The 26,933-nt window shown below is 43.6% G+C and overlaps 1 protein-coding gene across 5 annotated transcripts in view; it reads right to left on the bottom strand.

Annotated features, from left to right (window-relative positions):
* Positions 1 to 26,933, bottom strand: part of LOC118395939 (receptor-type tyrosine-protein phosphatase beta-like) — a 60,075-nt gene that overhangs the window by 33,043 nt on the left and 99 nt on the right. Inside the window, exons 2-6 of one of the 5 annotated variants that reach the window (XM_035790034.2) lie at positions 10,937 to 11,295; positions 10,767 to 10,840; positions 4,189 to 4,593; positions 2,353 to 2,418; positions 970 to 2,219 (exon numbers count right to left, since the gene is read on the bottom strand). In XM_035790034.2, coding sequence (XP_035645927.1) covers positions 970 to 2,219; positions 2,353 to 2,418; positions 4,189 to 4,593; positions 10,767 to 10,840; positions 10,937 to 11,007 — 1,866 coding nt within the window. In that variant the 5' untranslated portion in view covers positions 11,008 to 11,295. Of the gene's footprint in view, positions 1 to 20; positions 594 to 969; positions 2,220 to 2,352; positions 2,419 to 4,188; positions 4,594 to 5,240; positions 5,499 to 10,766; positions 10,841 to 10,936; positions 11,296 to 26,933 lie in introns of those variants that run through there. The other 4 variants (XM_035790035.2, XM_035790036.2, XM_035790037.2 and 1 more) reach the window with 4 other exon arrangements.

Raw genomic sequence — 26,933 nt, 5'->3', positions numbered from 1 at the left:
TGACTTTAACCATGACTCACCTCGACACAACACCACCATAAACAAACGATCAAAATAATAGTTGCACATCTGAACATTGCGCTCGTTGATTTAAATCCGTTAGGTCAATAAATAAAAATAAATAAAAATCAAATATATTCCAACATTGGTTGTCATAATCGGTCCATAAAATAACAATGTATATTTATTTTCTGAATTTCACAATGGCATGTTGGAGGCGGCTACAGGGGTGGCACGTGCCTAACCAAGCATGGCATCTCGTTGTGATTTTGTGGTTGCCCAAAATCTGTGCAAAGTAGACCACGCACAGTCTCTTCCCACGCTATCATCTCGTCACTTTCAATCTCTAGTCCACATTATTTTCCTACACCCTTCCTCAATGCTCAGGCGGCTGAACCATCACCGGTGTCAGGTAGACAGACTGCTCAGGAAATTGATTCCATATCAGCATCTACTTCCGCCCTCTATATACACTTTTTCTAACACCTACAGTAGCCTAAGTTCCTATCAAATAGTCTGTCTACTTGCTCACAGCCTTAACCTTCACTTGAGTCTGGACAGCAGCACCTTGAGTAGCCTCCTTCTCTCCCCGTGATACCCCACCCTACTTTCCTTCCTGCCTGTCTGTCTCTCTGCCTTCTCTGTCTGAAGAACTTTAGGTCCACTTAAACTAACACCCATAGGATACAGTAGGTTAAAAGGGCATGACATGGGTGTAATTCATAGCCTACTATTGTGATTGCAGAATTTACTCTGTTGAAAGACTATTTGAATATGACTAATATATTCTATATGACTATTTGCCATTACTATAGCCCCTCTTTCAGAAGGTCTGTTCCAAGCTTCACTACCTTTAACGTTCCTTGTACAAATATGCATGCAAATATGATTTTGAGTTTTCTTTATGGAATTTCACAAAATCAAAATCGATTGAAATGTTAATTTCCTGTGACTGTCGTCATCACGCACCTGTGGGATGGAGGTCAACTCTGTGGTTGTAGTCGGTACTGTAGTAGTTGTTGTTGGAGCTGTAGTTGCTGTGGGTGTGGTTGTGGATGTGGTTGTAGTACTTCTGGGTGGAGCTGTAGTAGTTGTGGATGTGGTTGTGGTAGGTGGGTTTGTTATAGTTATGGGTGGTGTGGTATATGTTGTCGGCGGGGCTGTTGTAGATGTGATTGGAGTGGTATTGGGTGGAGTTGAAGAGGCAGTAGGTGGGGCTGTAGAGGTTGTGGGCAGGGCTATTTTCATTGTGGGTTTTGCTATAGTCTTTACTGTTGAAAAGGTTGTGGGTGAAATTGAGGATGTTGTGAGCTGAGTTGAAAATGTTGTGGGTGGGGCTGTGGCAGCATTGGGTGTGGCTACTTTCCTTGTGAATTTTGCTGTACTCTTTGTTGTTTTGACAACAGTAGGAGATGTAGGGGCAGCGGTTTTTGTAGTCGGCACAGTTGTGGTTTTGGTTGTAGATGGAACCACAAACTTTCTGGGGGGTACTTTCCTAGTTTTGGGGAAAGCTGTGGTACTGGTAGGTGTGATGGTAGAATCAGAGTTAGTGGTTGAAACAGAGGACAAGATAAATAGAGCAGCAGAAGTTGTGACTTTAGCATCAGAGGTAACGACCACTACCGTAGAAGTAGCTGCTGAGTCTGCTTTAGAACTTGTCTTGGGCACTGAGGAAATTGTAGAGGAAACCACAGTCATAGTGGTAGCTGCAGTTGACACCATCTCATCTACATTAGGTGTGGTGGAACTGGAAGTTGGTTGGTTTACTGATGGAGTCTTGGCTTCGTTCCTCGAGTCGAGGAGGGCATTTTCGGTGGCAGCACTCACCGTTTGGTCCATGGCAGAGTCAGTTGTGGACAAAGCAGGACTGGACGAGAGAACATCATGGCTGTGGTTGAGAACTGCCCGTGATGTTGTGACGGCCGTTGGGATGGAACTTGGAATGAGACCCATCGTGGCCGTCCTTGTCCGAGGCTTGACGATGTAATTAGTGTGAGTCGCCACCACAGACGTATATGTCGCCACCCTATTGGTCGATGTAACCGGGACTCTTAATTTAGAGATCTGCCGGGTGGTCCTACTATGGGTCCTCATAGTGTTTGACGAGGAGTGTGTGTTTATTATTGTTATAGGGGCTGTTCTGATGGCGTGGGTGTATGCCAAAGGTTGGTGTGTGGATGAACACATTGTGGGGGTTGAGGTTGAGATGGTGGTGAAACCTAGAAGAAAGAGGGGTTATTGTGACTAGACGTAAACACATGGTTGTAATATTATTGGATAACATTGAAATAAATTCAAGATACTGTATGTGTTCCATAAGTAATAACGCTAACCCAGCCCAAGTGTTCTTACATGGGAAATTAAAGAATTTGACCGTAAGTTCCAGACAACGCTGTGCTTTGATGTGGGTGTTTCCTCCTAAAAGAAACACACTGCATGCTCACAACGCCTTATCAATATGTTAATAACATGGTAATAAATGGTTTATTGTCATGTTATTCATCTTTTTAACAAAAAAGTTAAATTAGGTGAAATAAATAGCTAGGTATTGGTTTTATTGGTCACATTTTACTTGGATAGTCCATCTGTAGATGCTGTACAGACAAACTATCTGTTGATAAGCAAGTGACTATGTTTATAGGCAACTGCTTGCTAAGGTTATGGTTAAGGTAAGGGTTAAGGTTAGAGTTAGGGCTAGGGCTAGCGTTAGTAGGACCACCCGCTAGGAGGAAACACCCACATCAAAGCACAAGTTTAAGTTACGGCTAGCGTTAGGGTAAGGGTTCAAGTTACGGCTAGCGTTAGGGTAAGGGTTCAAGTTTAAGTTACGGCTAGCGTTAGCGTAAGGGTTCAAGTTTAAGTTGCGGCTAGCGTTAGGGTAAGGGTTCAAGTTTAAGTTACGGCTAGCGCTAGGGTAAGGGTTCAAGTTTAAGTTACGGCTAGTGTAACGGATGTGAAACGGCTAGCTTAGTTAGCGGCGTGTGCTAAATAGCGTTTCGATCGGTTACGTCACTTGCTCTGAGACCTTGAATTAGTAGTTCCCCTTGCTCTGCAAGGGCCGCGGCTGTTGTGGAGCGATGGATAACGAGGCTTCGTAGGTGACTGTTGTTGATGTGTGCAGAAGGTCCCTGGTTCGCGCCCGGGTATGGGCGAGGGGAAGGTTTAAAATTATACTGTTACACTAGCGTTAAGGTAAGGGTTCAAGTTTAAGTTACGGCTAGCATTCGGGTAAGGGTTCAAGTTTAAGTTACGGGTAGCGTTAGGGTAAGGGTTCAAGTTTAAGTTACGGCTAGCGTTAGGGTAAGGGTTCAAGTTTAAGTTACGGCTAGCTTTAGGGTAAGGGTTCAAGTTTAAGTTACGGCTAGCGTTAGGGTAAGGGTTCAAGTTTAAGTTACGGCTAGCTTTAGGGTAAGGGTTAAGTTTCGGGTTAGGATAAGGGTTAGGGTTAGTAGATGGTTAGTTGAAATGTTACTGATTGTCTGTAGATCATCTACAGATGGACTATCAAAAAAATTAAGTGTTACCATTTTATTATATGTGATAACAGGTGGCCTGAATAAACATTTAGTGTAAATTAACATTAAACAATACCAGTTAGGCTTACATTGTAGCATGTGTAGTTTTTTTATTTCAAGTGTGAAATTAATAGCCTCTTCTATGTCCCCTGTATGGTCATTAAGTTCACAGGAAGAACACTGCTGACGTTCTTCCTGACTGAGTGAGTGGGCTGATAAAACACTTGACAACAATGTGCAGGAAAGTCAGTACCAAGAGTGTCATCCTCTGCTTTCCTCAAGCATTCACACCATACCAATGTCAGACAAGTCCAAAGCTGACATGGTGCAAGTCATTTAGATGCAGATCTTATCTGTGTGATAATTCTGCTTTTTAAAAATGACAATCCGTTGCATTACTGTAAACTAGGTAAATTATGTCATAACGAGTTTGTTGGGTCCATGTAGAGATACTGTTGGCTACTAATTCTGTAGTTGGGCCTTATCATTTTACAAGACGTTCTCTTCTCAAACTTCAGATGAGGAAATACAAAATATCCATAATGTTCAAGGCTACTAAATCGGCATGCCTACTTATAATTGATGTATGGTAGTTGAATGCACAGATATATATTATTATCTGAATGCAAACGAACAGAAGACTTGCAGCCCATTTCCTCAGTAGAACACTCACCTTTAAGCGGGCATAAATGGGTAATCACCTGTCTCCCTCCAGAGTAGATTTCCTCATACTTAGTCCAGTTGGAATACCTCTGGTCTCCTCGGATCACAACCCGTATACCTTGTTTCTTCAGGTACATGGGCTTCTCCGCTAACCCGAAAGTTCCTCGTTTGTCGTAGCATTTCCAAGCAGGTGCGCTGTCACAGTCGCTGATCGTGGCCAGGCGCGCGTGCCGAGGTATTGCACTGCTCGGGTTGGCCCAGAGACACTTGGCTGATTGTGTGTGATGCAACTTCATATCTTTCGTCCATTCCCATTGTTGATAGGGACTGGTGACATTGCATCTGCCGAGGATCACAGTCGTTTTGTGGGTTGACAGGCACAGTTTCTTTGGTGTGTGCGCAATAAGGAAACCGTCTAAATGGGAGATACAAAGAGATGGTCAATAGTGGGGGACTAACAATCATCGAAAGGATGAAGAACTAATGCCAAATTAATAATATTTTGAAAGCAATTTAGTAATATAATGTTTGAAATGCATAAGGCCCAACATTTCTTGTAGCCTACGGGCTACAAAAAACTACAGTCTTACAGAAATAGTTTATAAACGTTTCCCATTATTATGTTAAATCAGTTCTCAAAAGGCAACAGTTTTATTCGATTACAACTAGTACTTTTCTTTGGTTGTAGCTGAATAAAATAGGTAAAATTGACGTTATTGTTATTAACGAATAATTCCTTATCTCAAACCTGAGTGAATATATTAGGTTAAAGCTGTCCGTTAAATACGATCACGGTCAATATGAGATCAAATAAATATTTTCTTTGACAAAGAATGAACTCTTTATTGTTACAGTGAGATAACCTACTTGGGTCATAATATTTGGAATAACCTCAATCAAAAAATTCGTTCACTGACTGACCCTTCCCTGTATAGACAAGGATGAACTAAAGTTTCCGTTGTTGACTATCTTCACGCAAAATAAATGTGGTTATTAGACTACTGTAATAATCAGCAAGTTAATTAACCAACCTCTTCACACTTTAAAAGACAGACTACTTACTTGTCAAAGAGCATCGAAAAAGTATAAAGATAACGAAAAACAAAGTATCCATTTTAGTCTACAAGTTGTAACGGTTTGACGCGTCTGCTGGATTCAGATGAGTTGAGGCGTCGAAGGGAAGTTGCCTTCTGGGAAGGACAAAGTCAGTGACCAGCGCTTCCTTCTATTCAATTGTTTTTGTGGTTTCATATTAAAGTACCCTTCAGTACTGGACATCGACAGGGAAATGCTCTTCTATCGGAAATACCAAAGAACATCGCAGATGTTTAAGTGTTCAGATGGCAGGCAAACAGATGCAATGTGGGGACAGGTTTCTATACCCTGGATAGATGGTATACGATGCGATGGGCGTGATGCGTAGCTGCCCAAGTTTGGAATACTGACAACATAAGAAAAAATGACAAGAACATTATTTTATATTTTTCAGTGTTGACATTTTATTATTTAGTGTAAAGCCAACAGCAAACCCAACCAAACCCAGTTATTATCATATTCAAAATTCCATTTAATTTCATATAGGTCAATTATTTGTTAATGTCACAATTTCCCAAAATGCTAAACTTAGACCTAATTCATAACAAATCTGGAAGACAATTGGAGTTATTTTATTTTTAATGCATTGCATTATTGTTGCTGTAACAGATGTGTTAGAAGTCAACTTACCTGGTAAAGTAATTAACAGAGTAAATCATTACATAATACAGCTATTTACAACTGTAAATGTACCAGTTATTTTTCTGGTATGAGTGACAATGTCAAATGATTACCAACACTAGCTCAACCCAATGTGCCCACAGTGTTCATCTGGCCTCCTCCAGCTGACAGACAGTGATGAACCTCATGGCTTCACAGAGTTGATTTATCTATTATTTTACCAGGTAAGTTGACTGAGAACACATTCTCATTTGCAGCAACGATCTGGGGAATAGTTACAGGGGAGAGGAGGGGGATTAATGAGCCAATTGTAAACTGGGGATTATTAGGTGACCAGATTGGGAATTTAGCCAGGAGACTGGGGTTAACACTCCGACTCTTACCATAAGTGCCAGTGTCCCCAATCACTGCCCTGGGGCATTGGGATATTTTTTTTAGACCAGAGGAAAGAGTGCCCCCTACTGGCACTCCAACACCACTTCCAGCAGCATCTGGTCTCCCATCCAGGAACTGACCAGGACCAACCCTGCTTAGCTTCAGAAGCAAGCCAGTAGTGGTATGCAGGGTGGTATGCTGCTGGCATGCTGCTGACTTAAATCATGCCAGCCCTACACACAAACACAAACTAATACATATTACCATTGGCCTATGAGCATTAAAATACAAGGCAGTTGAAACATTGGTAAGGTATCTCTATGGGTGACAACACAAAACTGAGGAAACGAAACTGCATATGCTTCCATATTTTGTTTACATGCACAAAATAATTGATTGTGAAAGGGTAATAGAGAAAGGGATGGACTGGGAAGTGGTAGAGAAAGAGCGAAAGAATGAGAAACTCACAATAAGGGCTACAACACTTGGAGAGCCCCAGAGAATCTCCTGGGCCAGCAGAGTTTTGGGGCCTTCGCTCAGGCTCTGCTCTTTTTTCCTGGTCTTATCTCCAGTAAGAGTGGGTCCTTTGTGGGACAAGGGCCCTCAATCAACCCCCTCTTTCTGACCCCCCATCTCTTTCCCCTGCGGAACACTCTCCCCCCTCCCTAACATCCTGTGCTAGTCAGGGGAGAGATCTCTCTCTCTCTCTCTCTCTCTCTCTCTCTCTCTCTCTCTCTCTCTCTCTCTCTCTCTCTCTCTCTCTCTCTCTCTCTCTCTCTCTCTCTCTCTCTCTCTCTCTCTCTCTCTCTCTCTCTCTCTCTCTCTCTCTCTCTCTCTCTCTCTCTCTCTCTCTCTCTCTCTCTTAGCAGGACATCTCCTCCACCCTTCCTCTACATCCTCCTGTCAGCCTCCATACCTTCAACCTTCAAATGTCACCGACACATGAAGCACTAACTTGTCCTGGACCTTTACTCATTGGCACGTTGTTAGAAAGCTCACGTTTGTTGATTTAAATAAAATCTAATTTTGTATCCAATTTAAAGGTGAACAGTTAGTCTGTGAGACTTTTTTGTTGTCGTTGCTTATTATAGGGTCCAACACAGAAAAAGTTAGTAAGCAGTGATTCTTACAGAAAATACTGCTGTTAAATATCTGACCTAAACCGCAACAACCCACAGACACCCAGCACTGCAGAGCCGATTTCTGCTTCACAACTTTTTAAAAGAACCTCAGAAACTCAATCAGATCCGCTTTAGCCAACATCTGCATAGCGGTTGTTTTGGTGGTGTCGGAGGTGGAACTGTGTTTAGAGCTGTCAAATCATTTACATTACATTTAAGTCATTTAGCAGACGCTCTTATCCAGAGCGACTTACAAATTGGTGCATTCACCTTATGACATCCAGTGGAACAGCCACTTTACAATAGTGCATCTAAATCTTTTAGGGGGGGTGAGAAGGATTACTTATCCTATCCTAGGTATTCCTTAAAGAGGTGGGGTTTCAGGTGTCTCCGGAAGGTGGTGATTGACTCCGCTGTCCACAAGCAATCCCGACTATAATCCAACAAATCCCATGCAATCCCATGAAGTTTCAACACTCAAATTAGACTGACAGGCTACAATCTCCTCATCGAAATTAACATGAAAACATGCATTAGCCTCACATGAATGGTTTGACATTTGAGAGTCATTATTTCTACCATGGATAGAGCCTACACTGTCTAGTACCATTTTGAACTAACGCAGGAGGGATAATAAGGAAGGGAGTGGTTTGTGACACACAACAGCAGCCGCTCCCCGATTCATCAGCTCATAACACGGGGCGTTAGGTAGCCTAGTGGTTAGAGCGTTGGACTCTAACCGAAAGGCTGCAAGTTCAAATCCCCAAGCTGACAAGGTACACATCTGTCGTTCTCCCCCCGAACAGGCACTTAACCCACTGTTCCTAGGCCGTCATTGAAAATAAGAATTTGTTCTTAACTGACTTGCCTAGTAAAATAAAGGTTAAAAAAACAAACACCTCAAACACCGTCAAAACATCAGCTATATGGATCTGGCCAACGCTAGTTAACGCTCAATCTGATTGAATCCAGGTCTAAAGGCTGTCACTCCTCTAAAACAACATCCACAAACCAACCAGTATACAAAGACAGCTTCTATTGTTTCAGTGAACTAGTCGGACATCATTTCAAACCGAAAATCTTTACCCTTACCATCTCACTCACACTCACTGTAACACAAGGTCACAAATCTGGACCTACATGGCATCTGTCTGTCTGTGATTTTACCAGTTATTTGTGTGTCCTCCCTTTTCCGGTATGTTCTGGTCGGGTCCCTAAAGTCCCACTATGGTTTCCTGCTCATCTCTGTATCTCATCCCTGTGTCTCATCTCTGTGTCTCATCTCTGTGTCTCATCCCTATATCTCATCTCTGTGTCTCATCCCTGTGTCTCATCTCTGTGTCTCATCCCTATATCTCATCTCTGTGTCTCATCACTGTGTCTCATCTCTGTGTCTCATCTCCCTGTCTCATCTCCCTGTCTCATCTCTGTATCTCATCCCTGTGTCTCATCCCTGTGTCTCATCCCTGTGTCTGATCTCTGTGTCTCATCCCTGTGTCTCATCCCTGTGTCTGATCTCTGTGTCTCATCCCCCTATCTCATCACTGTGTCTCATCTCCCTATCTCATCACTGTGTCTCATCTCCCTGTCTCATCCCTGTGTCTCATCTCTGTGTCTCATTTTCCTGTCTCATCTCTGTGTCTCATCTCCCTGTCTCATCCCTGTGTCTCATCTCTGTGTCTCATCTCTGTGTCTCATCCCTGTGTCTCATCCCTGTGTCTCATCCCTGTGTCTGATCTCTGTGTCTCATCCCTGTGTCTCATCCCTGTGTCTCATCTCTGTGTCTCATCTCTGTGTCTCATCTCCCTATCTCATCACTGTGTCTCATCTCCCTGTCTCATCCCTGTGTCTCATCCCTGTGTCTCATCTCTGTGTCTCATCTCCCTATCTCATCACTGTGTCTCATCTCCCTGTCTCATCCCTGTGTCTCATCCCTGTGTCTCATCACTGTGCCTCATCTCCCTGTCTCATCCCTATGTCTCATCTCTGTGTCTCATCCCTGTGTCTCATCTCTGTGTCTCATCTCTGTGTCTCATCTCTGTGTCTCATCCCTGTGTCTCATCTCTGTGTCTCATTTTCCTGTCTCATCCCTGTGTCTCATCTCTGTGTCTCATCTCTGTGTCTCATCTCTGTGTCTCATCCCTGTGTCTCATCTCTGTGTCTCATCCCTGTGTCTCATCCCTGTGTCTCATCTCTGTGTCTCATCTCCCTGTCTCATCCCTGTGTCTCATCCCTGTGTCTCATCTCCCTGTCTCATCCCTGTGTCTCATCCCTGTGTCTCATCTCTGTGTCTCATTTTCCTGTCTCATCCCTGTGTCTCATCTCTGTGTCTCATTTTCCTGTCTCATCCCTGTCCCCCCCAACACACAACAAAAAGCACCATTCTGCACTAACTGTAATTTTTATTCAGATATTTGGAACAACCCAAATAAATAATCATAACATTTAAAACTATATAAATAGAAATATATATACAGAAATAAGACTCATTCATATCAAAAAGAAATAACAAATTGTATTACATACATACAAATAAAGAGAATCTAATTATTATATCAGGTAATAGTGTAATAATTCAATTATCTTTATTTGTATTTATATGCTACAATTTGTTTATAGTTGTCTTTGTTATTTATTTTTGATACTTATGAGTATTATGTTTGAATATATATTTCTATTCTATTTATTTTTAACAAAAAAACACAAAAAAACTAAACTAAATTGCACACATCCTATATCACACAATACACAAATAGAATAACACATTTATAAAGAAGAGAACCTGATTATTACACTATTGCACTTCAAACAAGAAACACACAAACTCAATTCCACAACTAATTGTATTAGTACTGTACAAAGTTAGAGGTGCGCTATTTGATAGATTCTCCCGCTCCCTCTACCCCGGGCTTCCAGTGGGGAGACCTGAGGTCAACCTACCACCGCCCCCTCTCAATCTCGTACTTCTGAGTGGGAGACCTTCCCAGGCAGTAGCCTGCAAAGCTCACAAACTAGAATCCGGGCGCCCACTCCAACAAGGTTAATTGACCCACAGTCCCACACAGTGACATGATATCATTGACGTGACGTGCAAATGTCACCATTCAGATTTGTTTTGTTTTGTTGTGCAGGCACCCCATGCCGGCTCGGCAAGATGCCGCCCTGGGCGGCTGCCTAAGTCGCCTATGCCTAATTCCACCACTGCTTGTGTCTCATCCCTGTGTCCAGACTGACACAAAATCACCCTTCTGGCAGGTATGCAGCTCAGTTTAGTCAATCATAACATGCTGTTAATGACAGTGAGCAAGACTGTAGTATTGGTTTCAATAGAGGGATGACAGTACAGTAACAGAGAGAATGTTGTACGATAGCAAACCTTGACTCATGATGGTGATGCGTTTGTAAGGTACTCTTATCCGCCTATCCCTTATGCTGCAAAGGGAGAAGCACCTGTAAAAAATAAAATCATATGGTTATTGTTACAACTAAAGTCCTTTGTAAAACACATTTTCAAATGATTTCCAAAAGTAAGATAAAGCAACATACCTAATTCTTGATGTGCGTCTTGACAGTGGCTGGTGTGGGATATTGGCTGATCTGGTCTCTCCAGGTCTCATGCTACTTGTCTCCTCTCTGTCGACGCATTGGGTTCTGCCTGGGAGAGCAGAGAGCTAAGAGGTCAAAGAGACTGTGGTGGGTCCCGGTCCCACGGGGTGGAAGGGTGTTGGTGCACTCCTATGCTGAGCCAGGGCGGTCCCTGGGTGCCCCCCTTCTCGCTCCCTCGCGCTTTCTCTTTATTTCACCCTCTCTTTTGTACCCAGCCTTGCCAGTCTGTTCCTGCCACTCTAGTGCCAAGGTCTCGATAAAGGGCGGGATAATAGCATGCTGTTCCAGAGCACAGAAGGCTGCAAGATATAAGCACAATGAGTTAGATTAAAATGACATGCTTTTATCCGGCTCAGTGTTGAAGCATGAGTAGAATTTATATTCATCTTACTTCTCTAGCTAGGGCCTTTCACTACACTCCCTCTGCACAAAATGGATGGATGGGAAGATTTAGTACCATTTCGAGTGAGCTTGTATACTTAACCCCACAAGAAACGACCCTGCTGCTGATTGATCGGAAGTTCCACCCTCTACAGGAAGACATGCTGTGTAACCCTGGTCTGTCTACATAGACCCCCAGAGCTCTGGACTCACAGACCCCCAGCACACCAGCTCTAGACAGACAGACAGACAGACAGACAGACAGACAGACAGACAGACAGACAGACAGACAGACAGACAGACAGACAGACAGACAGACAGACAGACAGACAGACAGACAGACAGACAGACAGACAGACAGACAGACAGACAGACAGACAGACAGACAGACAGACAGACAGACAGACAGACAGACAGACAGACAGACAGACAGACAGACAGACAGACAGACAGACAGACAGACAGACAGAGAACCCAGACTACACTATTCATGTTGTGTCTACAGTTTTCCAACTTGGTCCTCAACCCCCAGGTGTTGTACGTGAGTGATGGTACAGAGCAGCATAGGCAAGATACAGTAGATGGTATCGAGTACAGTATATACATATGAGATGAGTATGTAAACAAAGTGGCATAGTTAAAGTGGCTAGTGATACATGTATTACATAAGGATGCAGTCGATGATATAGAGTACAGTATATACGTATGCATATGAGATGAATAATGTAGGGTAAGTAACGTTATATAAGGTAGCATTGTTTAAAGTGGCTAGTGATATATTTACATAATTTCCCATCAATTCCCATTATTAAAGTGGCTGGAGTTGAGTCAGTGTCAGTGTGTTGGCAGCAGCCACTCAATGTTAGTAGTGGCTGTTTAACAGTCTGATGGCCTTGAGATAGAAGCTGTTTTTCAGTCTCTAGGTCCCAGGTTTGATGCACCTGTACTGACCTCGCCTTCTGGATAATAGCGGGGTGAACAGGCAGTGGTTCGGGTGGTTGATGTCCTTGATGATCTTTATGGCCTTCCTGTAACATCGGGTGGTGTAGGTGTCCTGGAGGGCAGGTAGTTTGCCCCCGGTGATGCGTTGTGCAGACCTCACTACCCTCTGGAGAGCCTTATGGTTGAGGGCGGAGCAGTTGCCGTACCAGACAGTGATACAGCCCGCCAGGATGCTCTCGATTGTGCATCTGTAGAAGTTTGTGAGTGCTTTTGGTGACAAGCCGAATTTCTTCAGCCTCCTGAGGTTGAAGAGGCGCTGCTGCGCCTTCTTCACGATGCTGTCTGTGTGAGTGGACCAATTCAGTTTGTCTGTGATGTGTATGCCGAGGAACTTAAAACTTGCTACCCTCTCCACTACTGTTCCATTGATGTGGATAGGGGGGTGTTCCCTCTGCTGTTTCCTGAAGTCCACAATCATCTCCTTAGTTTTGTTGACGTTGAGTGTGAGGTTATTTTCCTGACACCACACTCCGTGGGCCCTCACCTCCTCCCTGTAGGCCGTCTCGTCGTTGTTGGTAATCAAGCCTACCACTAATGTGTCGTCCGCAAACTTGATGATTGAGTTGGAGGCGTGCGTGGCCACACAGTCGTGGGTGAACAGGGAGTACAGGAGAGGGCTCAGAACGCAACCTTGTGGGGCCCCTGTGTTGAGGATCAGCGGGGAGGAGATGTTGTTGCCTACCCTCACCACCTGGGGGCGGCCCGTCAGGAAGTCCAGTACCCAGTTGCACAGGGCGGGGTCGAGACCCAGGGTCTCGAGCTTGATGACGAGCTTGGAGGGTACTATGGTGTTGAATGCCGAGCTGTAGTCGATGAACAGCATTCTCACATAGGTATTCCTCTTGTCCAGATGGGTTAGGGCAGTGTGCAGTGTGGTTGAGATTGCATCGTCTGTGGACCTATTTGGGCGGTAAGCAAATTGGAGTGGGTCTAGGGTGTCAGGTAGGGTGGAGGTGATATGGTCCTTGACTAGTCTCTCAAAGCACTTCATGATGACGGAAGTGAGTGCTACGGGGCGGTAGTCGTTTAGCTCAGTTACCTTAGCTTTCTTGGGAACAGGAACAATGGTGGCCCTCTTGTTTGTATTCGGTCATGTTACCAGACACCTTGCCCTGATTAAAAGCAGTGGTTCGCGCTTTCAGTTTCACGCGAATGCTGCCATCAATCCACGGTTTCTGGTTAGGGAATGTTTTAATCGTTGCTATGGGAACGACATCTTCAATGCACGTTCTAATGAACTCGCACACCGAATCAGCGTATTCGTCAATATTGTTATCTGACGCAATACGAAACATATCCCAGTCCACATGATGGAAGCAGTCTTGGAGTGTGGAGTCAGCTTGGTCGGACCAGCGTTGGACAGACCTCAGCGTGGGAGCCTCTTGTTTTCATTTTTGTCTGTAGGCAGGGATCAACAAAATGGAGTCGTGGTCAGCTTTTCCGAAAGGGGGGCGGGGCAGGGCCTTATATGCGTCGCGGAAGTGACGCTGAACAGTAGATTCAGTAGTTCTTCTCGACTGTATGTAATGACACCTAAGATGACCTGGGGTACTAATGTAAGAAATAACACGTAAAAAAAACTGCATAGTTTCCTAGGAACGCGAAGCGAGGCGGCCATCTCTGTCGGCGCCGGAAGTTAGCAGGTGATTATGTACAACAACTGGAGGTCCCAAATGGAGGTCTCTAAGGACTGGGATTGGAAACACTGTCCGCATACAATGCTTTGGTTGTCCAATAACAAAACTGTCTGCAGCTGTCTGATTACATAAGTGATCAGGCTATCAGGGCCCTGTGATTGGGCAGACCGTCTCTTCTCACTCCATGTTATTTCAACTTGCTCACACCCACCCACCCACCCACCCACCCACCCACCCACCCACCCACACACACACACACACACACACACACACACACACACACACACACACACACACACACACACACACACACACACACACACACACACACACCCACACACACACACACACACACACACACACACACACACACACACACACACACACACACACACACACACACACGTTTGCTTTAATGGGAGTCATAAAGTGCTTCCTCTTTGTCATTCAGTCTGGCCCAGGCAGGGTTTGGCTGCTAATGCTAGCAGCTCAGGAAATCTCCTTTCCTCTGCAATTAGCCATTTCCTGGTTCAATCAGAGCCTGGTGACCTTGTGCACACACCCTGACCTATGACCCCTGAGGAGGGCTGGAGAGAGATGGATGAACCAAACTGTCTGTTTCTGTGATGGTGGGGCAGAGATCCCACATAGTACAGCTATACAGGCAGCTTGCTATGTGAAATACAAATGTGCCTTAGTTCTAATGATAATGTGTATATTGTGAAGTACTTGACATGTTGTCACTGCTGAGGAGCTGTTGAGGTACATTACCTGCCAAAAGTTTGGACACCGATTCATTCCAGGGTTTTTCTTTATTTTCTACATTGTAGAATAATAGTGAAGACATCAAAACTATGAAATAACACATATGGATTCATGTAGTAACCAAAAAGGCATTAAACAACTAATAAAATAGTTGATATTTGAAATTCTTCCAATAGCCACCCTTTGCCTTGATGACAGCTTTGCACACTCTTGCAATTCTCTCAACCAGCTTCACCTAAAATGCTTTCCCAACAGTCTTGAAGGAGTTCCCACATATGCTGAGCACTTGTTGGCTACTTTTCCTTCACTCTGCGGTCCGACTCATCTCAAACCATCTTAATTTGGTAGGCCAGTTCATCTGATGCAGCACTCCATCACTCTTTCTTGTTCAAATAGCCCTTACACAGCCTGGAGGTTTGTGGGTCATTGTCCTGTTGAACAAATGATAGTCCCATTAAGCCCCAACCAGATGAATGGCGTATCGCTGAAGAATGCTCTGGTCGCCATGCTGATTAAGTGTGCCTTGAATTCTAAATAAATAACTGACAGTGTCACCAGCAAAACACCCCCACACCATAACACCTCCTCCTCCATGCTTTATGTTGGGAAAAACACATGCAGAGATCATCCATTCACCCACACTGCATCTCACAAAGACACGGTGGTTGGAAAAAAAAAATCTCAAATTTGGACTCCAGACCAAAGGACAGATTTCCACCTGTCTAATATCCATTGCTCGTGTTTCTTGGCCCAAGCAAGTCTCTTCTTCTTATTGGTGTCCTTTAGTAGTGGTTTCTTTGCAGCAAATCAACCATAAAGGCCTAATTCACACAGTCTCCTTTGAACAGTTGATGTTGAGATGTGTCTGTTACTTGAACTCTGAAGCATTTATTTGGGCTGCAATTTCTGAGGCTTGTAACTCTGCAGCAGAGGTAACTCTGGGTCTTCCTTTCCTGTGGCGTTCCTAATAAGAGCCAGTTTCATAATAGCGCTTGATGGTTTTTGCGACTGCACTTGAAGAAACTTTCAAAGTTTTTCTTTGCTTATTTAAGCTGTTCTTGCCATACTATGGACTTGGTCTTTTACCAAGTAGGTTTATCTTCTGTATAACCCCCCTACGTTGTCACAACACAACTGATCGGCTCAAACGCATTAAGAAGGAAAGAAATTCCACAAATGAACTTTTATGGAGGCACACCTGTTAATTTAAATGCATTCCAGGTGACTACATCATGAAGCTGGTTGAGAGAATGCCAAGAGTGTGCAAAGCTGTCATCAAGGCAAAGGGTGGCTATTTGATGAATCTCACATATAAAATATATTTTCATTTGTTTAACACTTTTTTGGTTACTACATGATTCCATGTGTTATTTCATAGTTTTGATGTCTTCACTATTATTCTACAATGTATAACTTTTGACAGGTAGTGTATATTGCATTATAAGTGAGAATACAACTTCATTACTTGTCAATAAAACATTCCATGTATTCTCTGTTGGTAGAAGAAGGGAGGGGAGAGGAGGAGGAAGGAGGTGGGGAGAGGCGACTGGGAAAGGAGGTGACCCCTCTCCTCTGGCCAACCAGACTGATGATTGAAACAGAACACACAGATCACACCTTACATCCTGGTCAGGAAACAACCTGACACGCACTCCTGTCCCAGCATTTCCCCTTTTATAATCAGGCAGAATTACACAAGCATGTCTAGGGATCCTGATAACATCCCTGTGAGTATGCAGGTCATCCCTTGGTTCATATCCACAGGCCAAATTTTCTTCCTCTTATTGACCATTCATGTGAAAGGTTGAGGTTAATCTTAAATGGATTTAAAAAAAAACGTAATATTAAAACATACAATCTACTTCTTGCAGTAAAGCCGCTCAACATTTACATTACATTCAGTCATCTAACAGACTCCTTCCAGAGCGACCCATGGAAGCAACCAGGGTCAACACCCTGCTCAAGGGCATGTTGACAGATCTCCCACAAGGTCAAAAATGGGGACCTGAATCAGCGACCAATTAGCCACAGGCCCAAGCACTTAACCTCCAGGCCACCAGCCCTCCAAGATCTCCCCCACCCACAGTTCCCAGAGAGCTGCTCCTCAACCATCCGAGACCTTACCTCCACAGCCCCGCCCTCCGAAAAAAAGTAATACAGTAAAATAAATCCATCACCCACCCAAGACCCCACCCCCCCAACAACCCAAAAAATGAACAAAAGAGAAAAAAGAGAAAGACAAAGGAAAAGAGAAAACAATAATGCAAAAAACAAAAGACATCAAGGACAACAAAACTTTTCAATTAATCGAAAATGAGACATGGCAATCTGCATAAAGGAAAAAAGGCCATTTTTAAACAATGCTTAACATTACTTTGACCCATTTTAAAAGAGAGTCACCGAATTCTTACTTTATCAAAGACCTTTTCAAAATTTGCTGTGAATACCAGACTGTTAGCATACAAGGACAGAGAGGACAACTTCAGACAGTTGAGTGGAAAGACCAGCCCAAGGTAGACCACAGATTTAGGATCAAATTACTCAAATCCTAACCTTAACCATAAAGAAATATAATCTACATGACCCTGGACAACTTCCATGAAGTTGCTGTGGTAGTAGACGATGAACTTTATGTACCAGTTAAATGATCAAGTTCCTCACTGGACACAGTCACAAGGACACATGACCAACTATGGACATCACTCGTCCATCCTGACACAAAGGTCAGAACTATTCAGGAAACTCTCTGAGGTAATGAGGAAATTCAGTTGAAGTTTACTGAATGATGAAAGTTTCTTTACAGTAAATGGGGAACAATATTTCCTCCCAACTTTGAGAGATCAGTCTCTTAGTCATCTCACTCAAGATTAACCCACAGAGATGCATGTAATGGAATCCGGAGTGACAGATATTACCACAGGGGGTCCCATTTTCACAATGGGCAATAGTTGTGCCTTACAGAGTGGTCATCCAGAGCAACTGTGTGGTTTACAGACAGGTGGGTGGTGTGCATAGCCACAGGAAGTAGTTTGGGGTGGGGGTGCTGCAATTTGGGGAAGGGGGATGCAGAAAAAATATTTGCCCGCGCTGAAGATGTTTATATCAGTCTGCTAATACAGGATTATAGTAAAGGCCCAATGTATTTGAGTGTTAACAGCATTTGTAACTTGCGTCTAATAATTATCTGTACAAAACAGATAATCTCATAATACTTGTGGAATATAAAAATACTTGCTTGATATGTTTTCCAGTTTCTTGAAATACTTTGCAAATGCAACTTATTTCTATGTGAAAACTGAAATGGTCTATTCATTCCTTTTCCATTGTAATAGACGCTCTTATCCAGAGCAACTTACAGTAGTGAGTGCATACATTTTCATACTTTTGTACTATCCCCGTGGGAATTCGAACGCACAACCCTAGCATTGGAAGCACCATGCTCTACCAACTGAGCTACAGTACATCATCACATCACAAACCACTTGATGTCTCAATGTACTCTACTGTACTGTGCTTTGTTTTCATTAACGTCGATGGAAAGTCACAGGTATAAACCTCGATGACCAGCCTATGTACATTACAGTAATGTACATTTACATTAAGTGGTTTGTAAGGATGGTAAATAAATACTGCACAAAAAGAGCTTGTTTTTTATGTTATTTGATCAAGAAAAATATTTAATTTGATGTGGATGTTTTGTATCTTTGCCCCTAACTTTGCACATTTTGATGTAAATGTTTGAGGACAGGGTTTTGTTCTTTCTAGACTCCATTAGAATGTAAATTTCAGAGAAAAGGGCAGGGCAACAACTCCAACTATTGAATCCTGAAAGATACAGTTCTTAGTTCTACAACTACCTTTTGGAGATGCTGGAAAAAAATGTTTTTGCTGCGCTACAGAGTCTATATCGGGCCGCTAATACTAATAAAGGCCCAGTGCACTACTTTTGTGAAACACCTTTTACAGTGGGGCAAAAAAGTATTTAGTCAGCCACCAATTGTGCAAGTTCTCCCACTTACAAAGATGAGAGAAGCCTGTAATTTTCATCATTAGGTACACTTCAACTATGACAGACAAAATGAGAAAGAAAAATCCAGAAAATCACATTGTAGGATTTTTTATGAATTAATAAGCAAATTATGGTGGAAAATAAGTATTTGGTCAATAACAAAAGTTTATCTCAATACTTTGTTATATACCATTTGTTGGCAATGACAGAGGTCAAACATTTTCTGTAAGTCTTCACAAGGTTTTCACACACTGTTGCTGGTATTTTGGCCCATTCCTCCATGCAGATCTCCTCTAGAGCAGTGATGTTTTGGGGCTGTTTCTGGGCAACACGGACTTTCAACTCCCTCCAAAGATATTCTATGGGGTTGAGATCTGGAGACTGGCTAGGCCACTCCAGGACCTTGAAATGCTTCTTACGAAGCCACTCCTTCGTTGCCCGGGCGGTGTGTTTGGGATCATTGTCATGCTGAAAGACTCAGCTACGTTTCATCTTCAATGCCCTTGCTGATGGACTCAAAATCTCACGATACATGGCCCCATTCATTTTTTCCTTTACACGGATCAGTCGTCCTGGTCCCAGAAAAACAGCCCCAAAGCATGATGTTTCCACCCCCATGCTTCACAGTAGGTATGGTGTTCTTTGGATGCGACTCAGCATTCTTTGTCCTCCAAACACGACAAGTTGAGTTTTTACCAAAAAGTTATATTTTGGTTTCATCTGACCATATGACATTCTCCCAATCTTCTTCTGGATCATCCAAATGCTCTCTAGCAAACTTCAGACAGGCCTGGACATGTACTGGCTTAAACAGGGGGACACGTCTGGCACTGCAGAATTTGAGTCCCTGGCGGCGTAGTGTGTTACTGATGGTAGGCTTTGTTACTTTGGTCCCAGCTCTCTGCATGTCATTCACTAGGTCCCCCCGTGTGGTTCTGGAATTTTTGCTCACGCTCACCATTCTTGTGATCATTTTGACACCACGGGGTGTGAGATCTTGCGTGGAGCCCCAGATCGAGGGAGATTATCAGTGGTCTTGTATGTCTTCCATTTCCTAATAATTGCTCCACAGTTGATTTATTCAAACCAAGCTGCTTACCTATTGCAGATTCCGTCTTCCCAGCCTGGTGCAGGTCTACAATTTTGTTTCTGGTGTCCTTTGACAGCTCTTTGGTCTTGGCCATAGTGGATTTTGGAGTGTGACTGTTTGAGGTTGTGGACAGGTGTCTTTTATACTGATAACAAGTTCAAACAGGTGCCATTAATACAGGTAACGAGTGGAGGACAGTGAAGCCTCTTAAAAGAAGAAGTTACAGGTCTGTGAGAGCCAGAAATCCTGCTTGTTTATAGGTGATCAAATAAATATTTTCCACCATAATTTGCAAATAAATTAATTAAAAATCCTACAATGTGATTTTCTGGATTTTTTTTCTCTCATTTTCTCTGTCATAGTTGCAGTGTACCTATGATGAAAATTACAGGCTTCTCTCATCTTTTTAAGTGGGAGAACTTTTTATTTATTTTTTTATTTCACCTTTATTTAACCAGGTAGGCTAGTTGAGAACAAGTTCTCATTTGCAACTGCGACCTGGCCAAGATAAAGCATAGCAGTGTGAACAGACAACACAGAGTTACACATGGAGTAAACAAATTAGCAAGTCAATAACACAGTAGAAAAAATGGGCAGTCTATATACAATGTGTGCAAAAGGCATGAGGAGGTAGGCGAATAATACAATTTTGCAGATTAACACTGGAGTGATAAATGATCAAATGGTCATGTACAGGTAGAGATATTGGTGTGCAAAAGAGCAGAAAAGTAAATAAATAAAAACAGTATAAAAACAGTATGGGAATGAGGTAGGTGAAAATGGGTGAGCTATTTACCTATAGACTATGTACAGCTGCAGCGATCGGTTAGCTGCTCGGATAGCTGATGTTTGAAGTTGGTGAGGGAGAAAAAAGTCTCCAACTTCAGCGATTTTTGCAATTCGTTCCAGTCACAGGCAGCAGAGTACTGGAATGAAAGGCGGCCAAATGAGGTGTTGGCTTTAGGGATGATCAGTGAGATACACCTGCTGGAGCGCGTGCTACGGATGGGTGTTGCCATCGTGACCAGTGAGCTGAGATAAGGCGGAGCTTTACCTAGCATGGACTTGTAGATGACCTGGAGCCAGTGGGTCTGGCGACGAATATGTAGTGAGGGCCAGCCGACTAGAGCATACAAGTCGCAGTGGTGGGTGGTATAAGGTGCTTTAGTGACAAAACGGATGGCACTGTGATAGACTGCATCCAGTTTGCTGAGTAGAGTGTTGGAAGCCATTTTGTAGATGACATCGCCGAAGTCGAGGATCGGTAGGATAGTCAGTTTTACTAGGGTAAGCTTGGCAGCGTGAGTGAAGGAGGCTTTGTTGCGGAATAGAAAGCCGACTCTTGATTTGATTTTTGATTGGAGATGTTTGATGTGAGTCTGGAAGGAGAGTTTGCAGTCTAGCCAGACACCTAGGTACTTATAGATGTCCACATATTCAAGGTCGGAACCATCCAGGGTGGTGATGCTAGTCGGGCATGCGGGTGCAGGCAGCGATCGGTTGAAAAGTATGCATTTGGTTTTACTCGCGTTTAAGAGCAGTTGGAGGCCACGGAAGGAGTGCTGTATGGCATTGAAGCTCGTTTGGAGGTTTGATAGCACAGTGTCCAATGACGGGCCGAAAGTATATAGAATGGTGTCGTCTGCGTAGAGGTGGATCAGGGAATCGCCCGCAGCAAGAGCAACATCATTGATATATACAGAGAAAAGAGTCGGCCCGAGAATTGAACCCTGTGGCACCCCCATAGAGACTGCCAGAGGACCGGACAGCATGCCCTCCGATTTGACACACTGAACTCTGTCTGCAAAGTAATTGGTGAACCAGGCAAGGCAGTCATCCGAAAACCGAGGCTGTTGAGTCTGCCGATAAGAATATGGTGATTGACAGAGTCGAAAGCCTTGGCGAGGTCGATGAAGACGGCTGCACAGTACTGTCTTTTATCGATGGCGGTTATGATATCGTTTAGTACCTTGAGTGTGGCTGAGGTGCACCCGTGACCGGCTCGGAAACCAGATTGCACAGCGGAGAAGGTACGGTGGGATTCGAGATGGTCAGTGACCTGTTTGTTGACTTGGCTTTCAAGACCTTAGATAGGCAGGGCAGGATGGATATAGGTCTATAGCAGTTTGGGTCCAGGGTGTCTCCCCCTTTGAAGAGGGGGATGACTGCGGCAGCTTTCAATCCTTGGGGATCTCAGACGATATGAAAGAGAGGTTGAACAGGCTGGTAATAGGGGTTGCGACAATGGCGGCAGATAGTTTCAGAAATAGCGGGTCCAGATTGTCAAGCCCAGCTGATTTGTACGGGTCCAGGTTTTGCAGCTCTTTCAGAACATCTGCTATCTGGATTTGGGTAAAGGAGAACCTGGAGAGGCTTGGGTGAGGAACTACGGGGCGGAGCTGTTGGCCGAGGTTGGAGTAGCCAGGCGGAAGGCATGGCCAGCCGTTGAGAAGTGCTTATTGAAGTTTTCGATAATCATGGATTTATCGGTGGAGACCGTGTTTCCTAGCCTCAGTGCAGTGGGCAGCTGGGAGGAGGTGCTCTTGTTCTCCATGGACTTCACAGTGTCCCAGAACTTTTTGGAGTTGGAGCTACAGGATGCAAACTTCTGCCTGAAGAAGCTGGCCTTAGCTTTCCTGACTGACTGCGTGTATTGGTTCCTGACTTCCCTGAAAAGTTGCATATCACGGGGGCTATTCGATGCTATTGCAGTCCGCCACAGGATGTTTTTGTGCTGGTCGAGGGCAGTCAGGTCTGGAGTGAACCAAGGGCTGTATCTGTTCTTGGTTCTGCATTTTTTGAACGGAGCATGCTTATATAAAATGGTGAGGAAGTTACTTTTAAAGAATGACCATGCATCCTCAACTGACGGGATGAGGTCAATGTCCTTCCAGGATACCCGGGCCAGGTCGATTAGAAAGGCCTGCTCACAGAAGTGTTTTAGGGAGCGTTTGACAGTGATGAGGGGTGGTCGTTTGACTGCGGCTCCGTGGCGGATACAGGCGATGAGGCAGTGATCGCTGAGATCCTGGTTGAAGACAGCGGAGGTATATTTGGAGGGCCAGTTGGTCAGGATGACGTCTATGAGGGTGCCCTTGTTTACAGAGTTAGGGTTGTACCTGGTGGGTTCCTTGATGATTTGAGTGAGATTGAGGGCATCTAGCTTAGATTGTAGGACTGCCGGGGTGTTAAGCATATCCCAGTTTAGGTCACCTAACAGAACAAACTCTGAAGCTAGATGGGGGCGATCAATTCATAAATGGTGTCCAGGGCACAGCTGGGAGCTGACGGGGTCGGTAGCAGGCGGCAACAGTGAGAGACTTGTTTCTGGAGAGAGTAATTTTCAAAATTAGTAGTTCAAACTGTTTGGGTATGGACCTGGAAAGTATGACATTACTTTGCAGGCTATCTCTGCAGTAGACTGCGACTCCGCCCCCTTTGGCAGTTCTATCTTGACGGAAGATGTTATAGTTGGGTATGGAAATCTCTGAATTTTTGGTGGCCTTCCTGAGCCAGGATTCAGACACGGCAAGGACATCAGGGTTAGCAGAGTGTGCTAAAGCAGTGAGTAAAACAAACTTAGGGAGGAGGCTTCTGATGTTGACATGCATAAAACCAAGGCTTTTTCGATCACAGAAGTCAACAAATGAGGGTACCTGGGGGCATGCAGGGCCTGGGTTTACCTCCACATCACCCGCGGAACAGAGAAGGAGTAGTATGAGGGTGCGGCTAAAGGCTATCAAAACTGGTCGCCTAGAGCGTTGGGGGCAGAGGATAAGAGGAGCAGGTTTCTGGGCATGGTAGAATATATTCAGGGCATAATGCGCAGACAGGGGTATGGTGGGGTGCGGGTACAGCGGAGGTAAGCCCAGGCACTGGGTGATGATGAGAGAGGTTGTATCTCTGGACATGCTGGTTGTAATGGGTGAGGTCACCGCATGTGTGGGGGGTGGGACAAAGGAGGTAACAGGGGTATGCAGAGTGGATCTAGGGGCTCCATTGTGAACTAAAACAATGATAACTAACCTGAACAACAGTATACAAGGCATATTGACATTTGAGAGAGCAATTGGTGGCTGACTAAATACTTTTTTGCCCCACTGTATTTTCAAAAAATAAAGATATTTTTAATTCATATATTTTTTTTTATTCTGATTTTTCAGGACCCCTACTTCCCGCGGCTATGGTGGTGGGTGGCATTAGCTGCTGTAACATCACTTCCGGGGCATCATGCACCCATTGTTATATAGGGGGCACGAAGTACATGAGGACGGAGGGTCTGTATTGAGCTGTCTGTATCCTCCTGACTGGTGTTTCTTTTTTTTAAGAAGCTGAATATGCTTCTTTGCATCTCTGCAAAAATCTGGGTAAAAGATTGAAAGGAAAGGGAGTCTTATTCATGACATGTTGTCATTTCTAGGGGAAGTCGTGAAGAGGGCATGACAAAGCCTATTCCCCCTCAGGAAACTAAAAATACTTGTCATGGGTCCTGAGATCCTCAAAAGGTTCTACAGCTGCGACATCGAGAGCATCCTGAGTGGTTGCATCACTGCTCGGCCTCCGACCGCAAGGTACTTCAGAGGGTAATGCGTAAAGCCCAGTACATCACTGGGGCAAAGCTGCCTGCCATCCAGGACCTCTACACCAGGTGGTGCCAGAGGAAGGCCCTAAAAATTGTCAAAGACCCCAGCCATAGACTGTTCTCTCTACTCCTGCATGGCAAGCGGTACCGGAGTGCCAAGTCTAGGACAAAATGTCTTCTGAACAGTTTTTACCCCCAAGCCATAAGACTCCTGAACAGGTAACCAAATGGTTACCTGGACAATTTGCATTGTGTGCCCCGCCCCCAACCCCTCTTTTACGCTACTGCTACTCTCTGTTTATCTTATATGCATAGTCACTTTAACTATACGTTCATGTACATACTACCTCAATACTACCTCCCGCACATTGGCTAACCGGGCTATCTGCATTGTGTCCCACCCACCACCCGACAACCCCTCTTTTTACGCTACTGCTACTCTCTGTGCATCATATATGCACTTTAACCATACCTACATGTACATACCACCTCACTAACCGGTGTCTGTATGTAGCCTTGCTACTGTTATTTTCAAATGTCTTTTTACATTTTTTAAATGTATTTTCTCTCTCTCTCTCTCTCTCTCTCTCTCTCTCTCTCTCTCTCTCTCTCTCTCTCTCTCTCTCTCTCTCTCTCTCTCTCTCTCTCTCTCTCTCTCTCTCTCTCTCTCTCTCTCTCTCTCTCTCTCTCTCTCTCTCTCTCTCTCTCTCTCTCTCTCTCTCTCTCTCTCTCTCTCTCTCTCTCTCTCTCTCTCTCTCTCTCTCTCTCTCACACACACACCACACACATACACATACACACACACCTTTTTTCCCCTGCACTACTGGTTAGAGCCTGTAAGTAAAGCATTTCACTTTAGGTTCTACACCTGTTGTATTCGGGGGCACGTGACAAATAAACTTTGATTTGATCTGAAGTCTAACAACCTTTTGGTTTTTGTCTAGATAGTTAGACAAGCTACTCTAACTTGATTGATAGCTGGAAATGGCTTGGTAGCTAGTTAAAATGCTGGGAAATTGGGAACCTAGCTAGCTGGCTAGCTAAAGCCAACGCTGTAAAGGTGCTAGGTGGTTAGTATTACAGAGAAACAACAAAACATTTTCGTTTCAACCTAGTCCTTGCCGATGACAAGCATACCCATAACAAGATGAAGCCACCACCATGCTTGAAAATATGAAGAGTAGTACTCAGTGATGTGTTGTGTTGGATTTGCCCCCAACGTAACACTTTGTATTCAGGACAAAAAGGTATTTTCTTTGCTACATTTTTTGTAGTTTTACTTTAGTGCTTTGTTGCAAACAGCATGCATGTTTTGGAATATTTTTATTGCGTCGAGGCTTCCTTCTTTACACTCTGTCATTTAGGTTAGTATTGTGGAGTAACTACAATATTGTTGATCCATCCTCCGTTCTCTCCTATCACAGCCATTAAACTATAACTGTTTTAAAGTCACCATTGGCCTCATGGTGAAATCCCTGAGCAGTTTTCTTCCTCACCAGCAACTGAGTTAGGAAGGATGCCTGTATCTTTGTAGTGACTGGGTGTATTGATACACCATCCAAAGTGTAATTAATAACTTCACCGTGCTCAAAGGGTCTTACAGATAATTGTATGTGTGGCGTCCAGAGATGAGGTAGTCATTTAAAAATAATTGAATATACTATTATTGGACAAAGAGTGAGTCCATGCCACTTACAGGCAGTTAACCCACTGTTCCTAGGCCGTCATTGAAAATAAGAATTTGTTCTTAACTGACTTGCCTAGTTAAATAAAGGTAAAATAAAATTAAAATTACAAAAATTCTGTGACTTGTTAAACACATTTTTAATCCTGAATTTATTTAGACATGTCATAACAAATGGGTTGAATATTTATTGATGCAAGTCATTTCAGCTTTTCATTTTTTATTATTTTCAAAAATATTCTAAAAAACATAATTCGACTTTGACATTATGGGGTATTGTGTGTAGATCAGATACACAAAATCTCAATTTTATCAATTTAAAATTCTGTCTGTAACGCAACAAAATGTGTGAAAAGTCAAGGGGTGTGAATACTTTCTGAAGGCACTTCAATCGGATTATTTAAAAAAAGAGTTAAGTATAATCAGTTACATTATCAGCTAAAATATTATTATCTGATTACAGATACTTTTGAAAAACAAGATGATTTCTTCTAGCCTACTTTAAATTCAGAAAGCATGTTTGCGAGAAAAAAAATGCATTATGACACCTTTCAGTTTTTTTCAATTACATTCAATTCAGCACTGAATAAAGGCCACGTTTAGGTCTGTTCCACCGGAGCGAGTCTGACCTGAAGTCAGACCATTATGATGACACACCAAATCAAATGTTATTGGTCATATCCACATATTTAGCAGATGTTATTGTGGGTGTAGCGAAATGATTGTGTTCCTAGCTCCAACCAAATGAGTTTGATGGATTAGTAACTGTAACGGATTACATTCAGAA

Source organism: Oncorhynchus keta, chromosome 17, assembly GCF_023373465.1.
Source record: "Oncorhynchus keta strain PuntledgeMale-10-30-2019 chromosome 17, Oket_V2, whole genome shotgun sequence".
Taxonomy (NCBI): Eukaryota; Metazoa; Chordata; class Actinopteri; order Salmoniformes; family Salmonidae; genus Oncorhynchus; species Oncorhynchus keta.
Note: the sequence above shows the minus strand (reverse complement) of the source record. Positions and strands in the feature narration are given on the sequence as shown.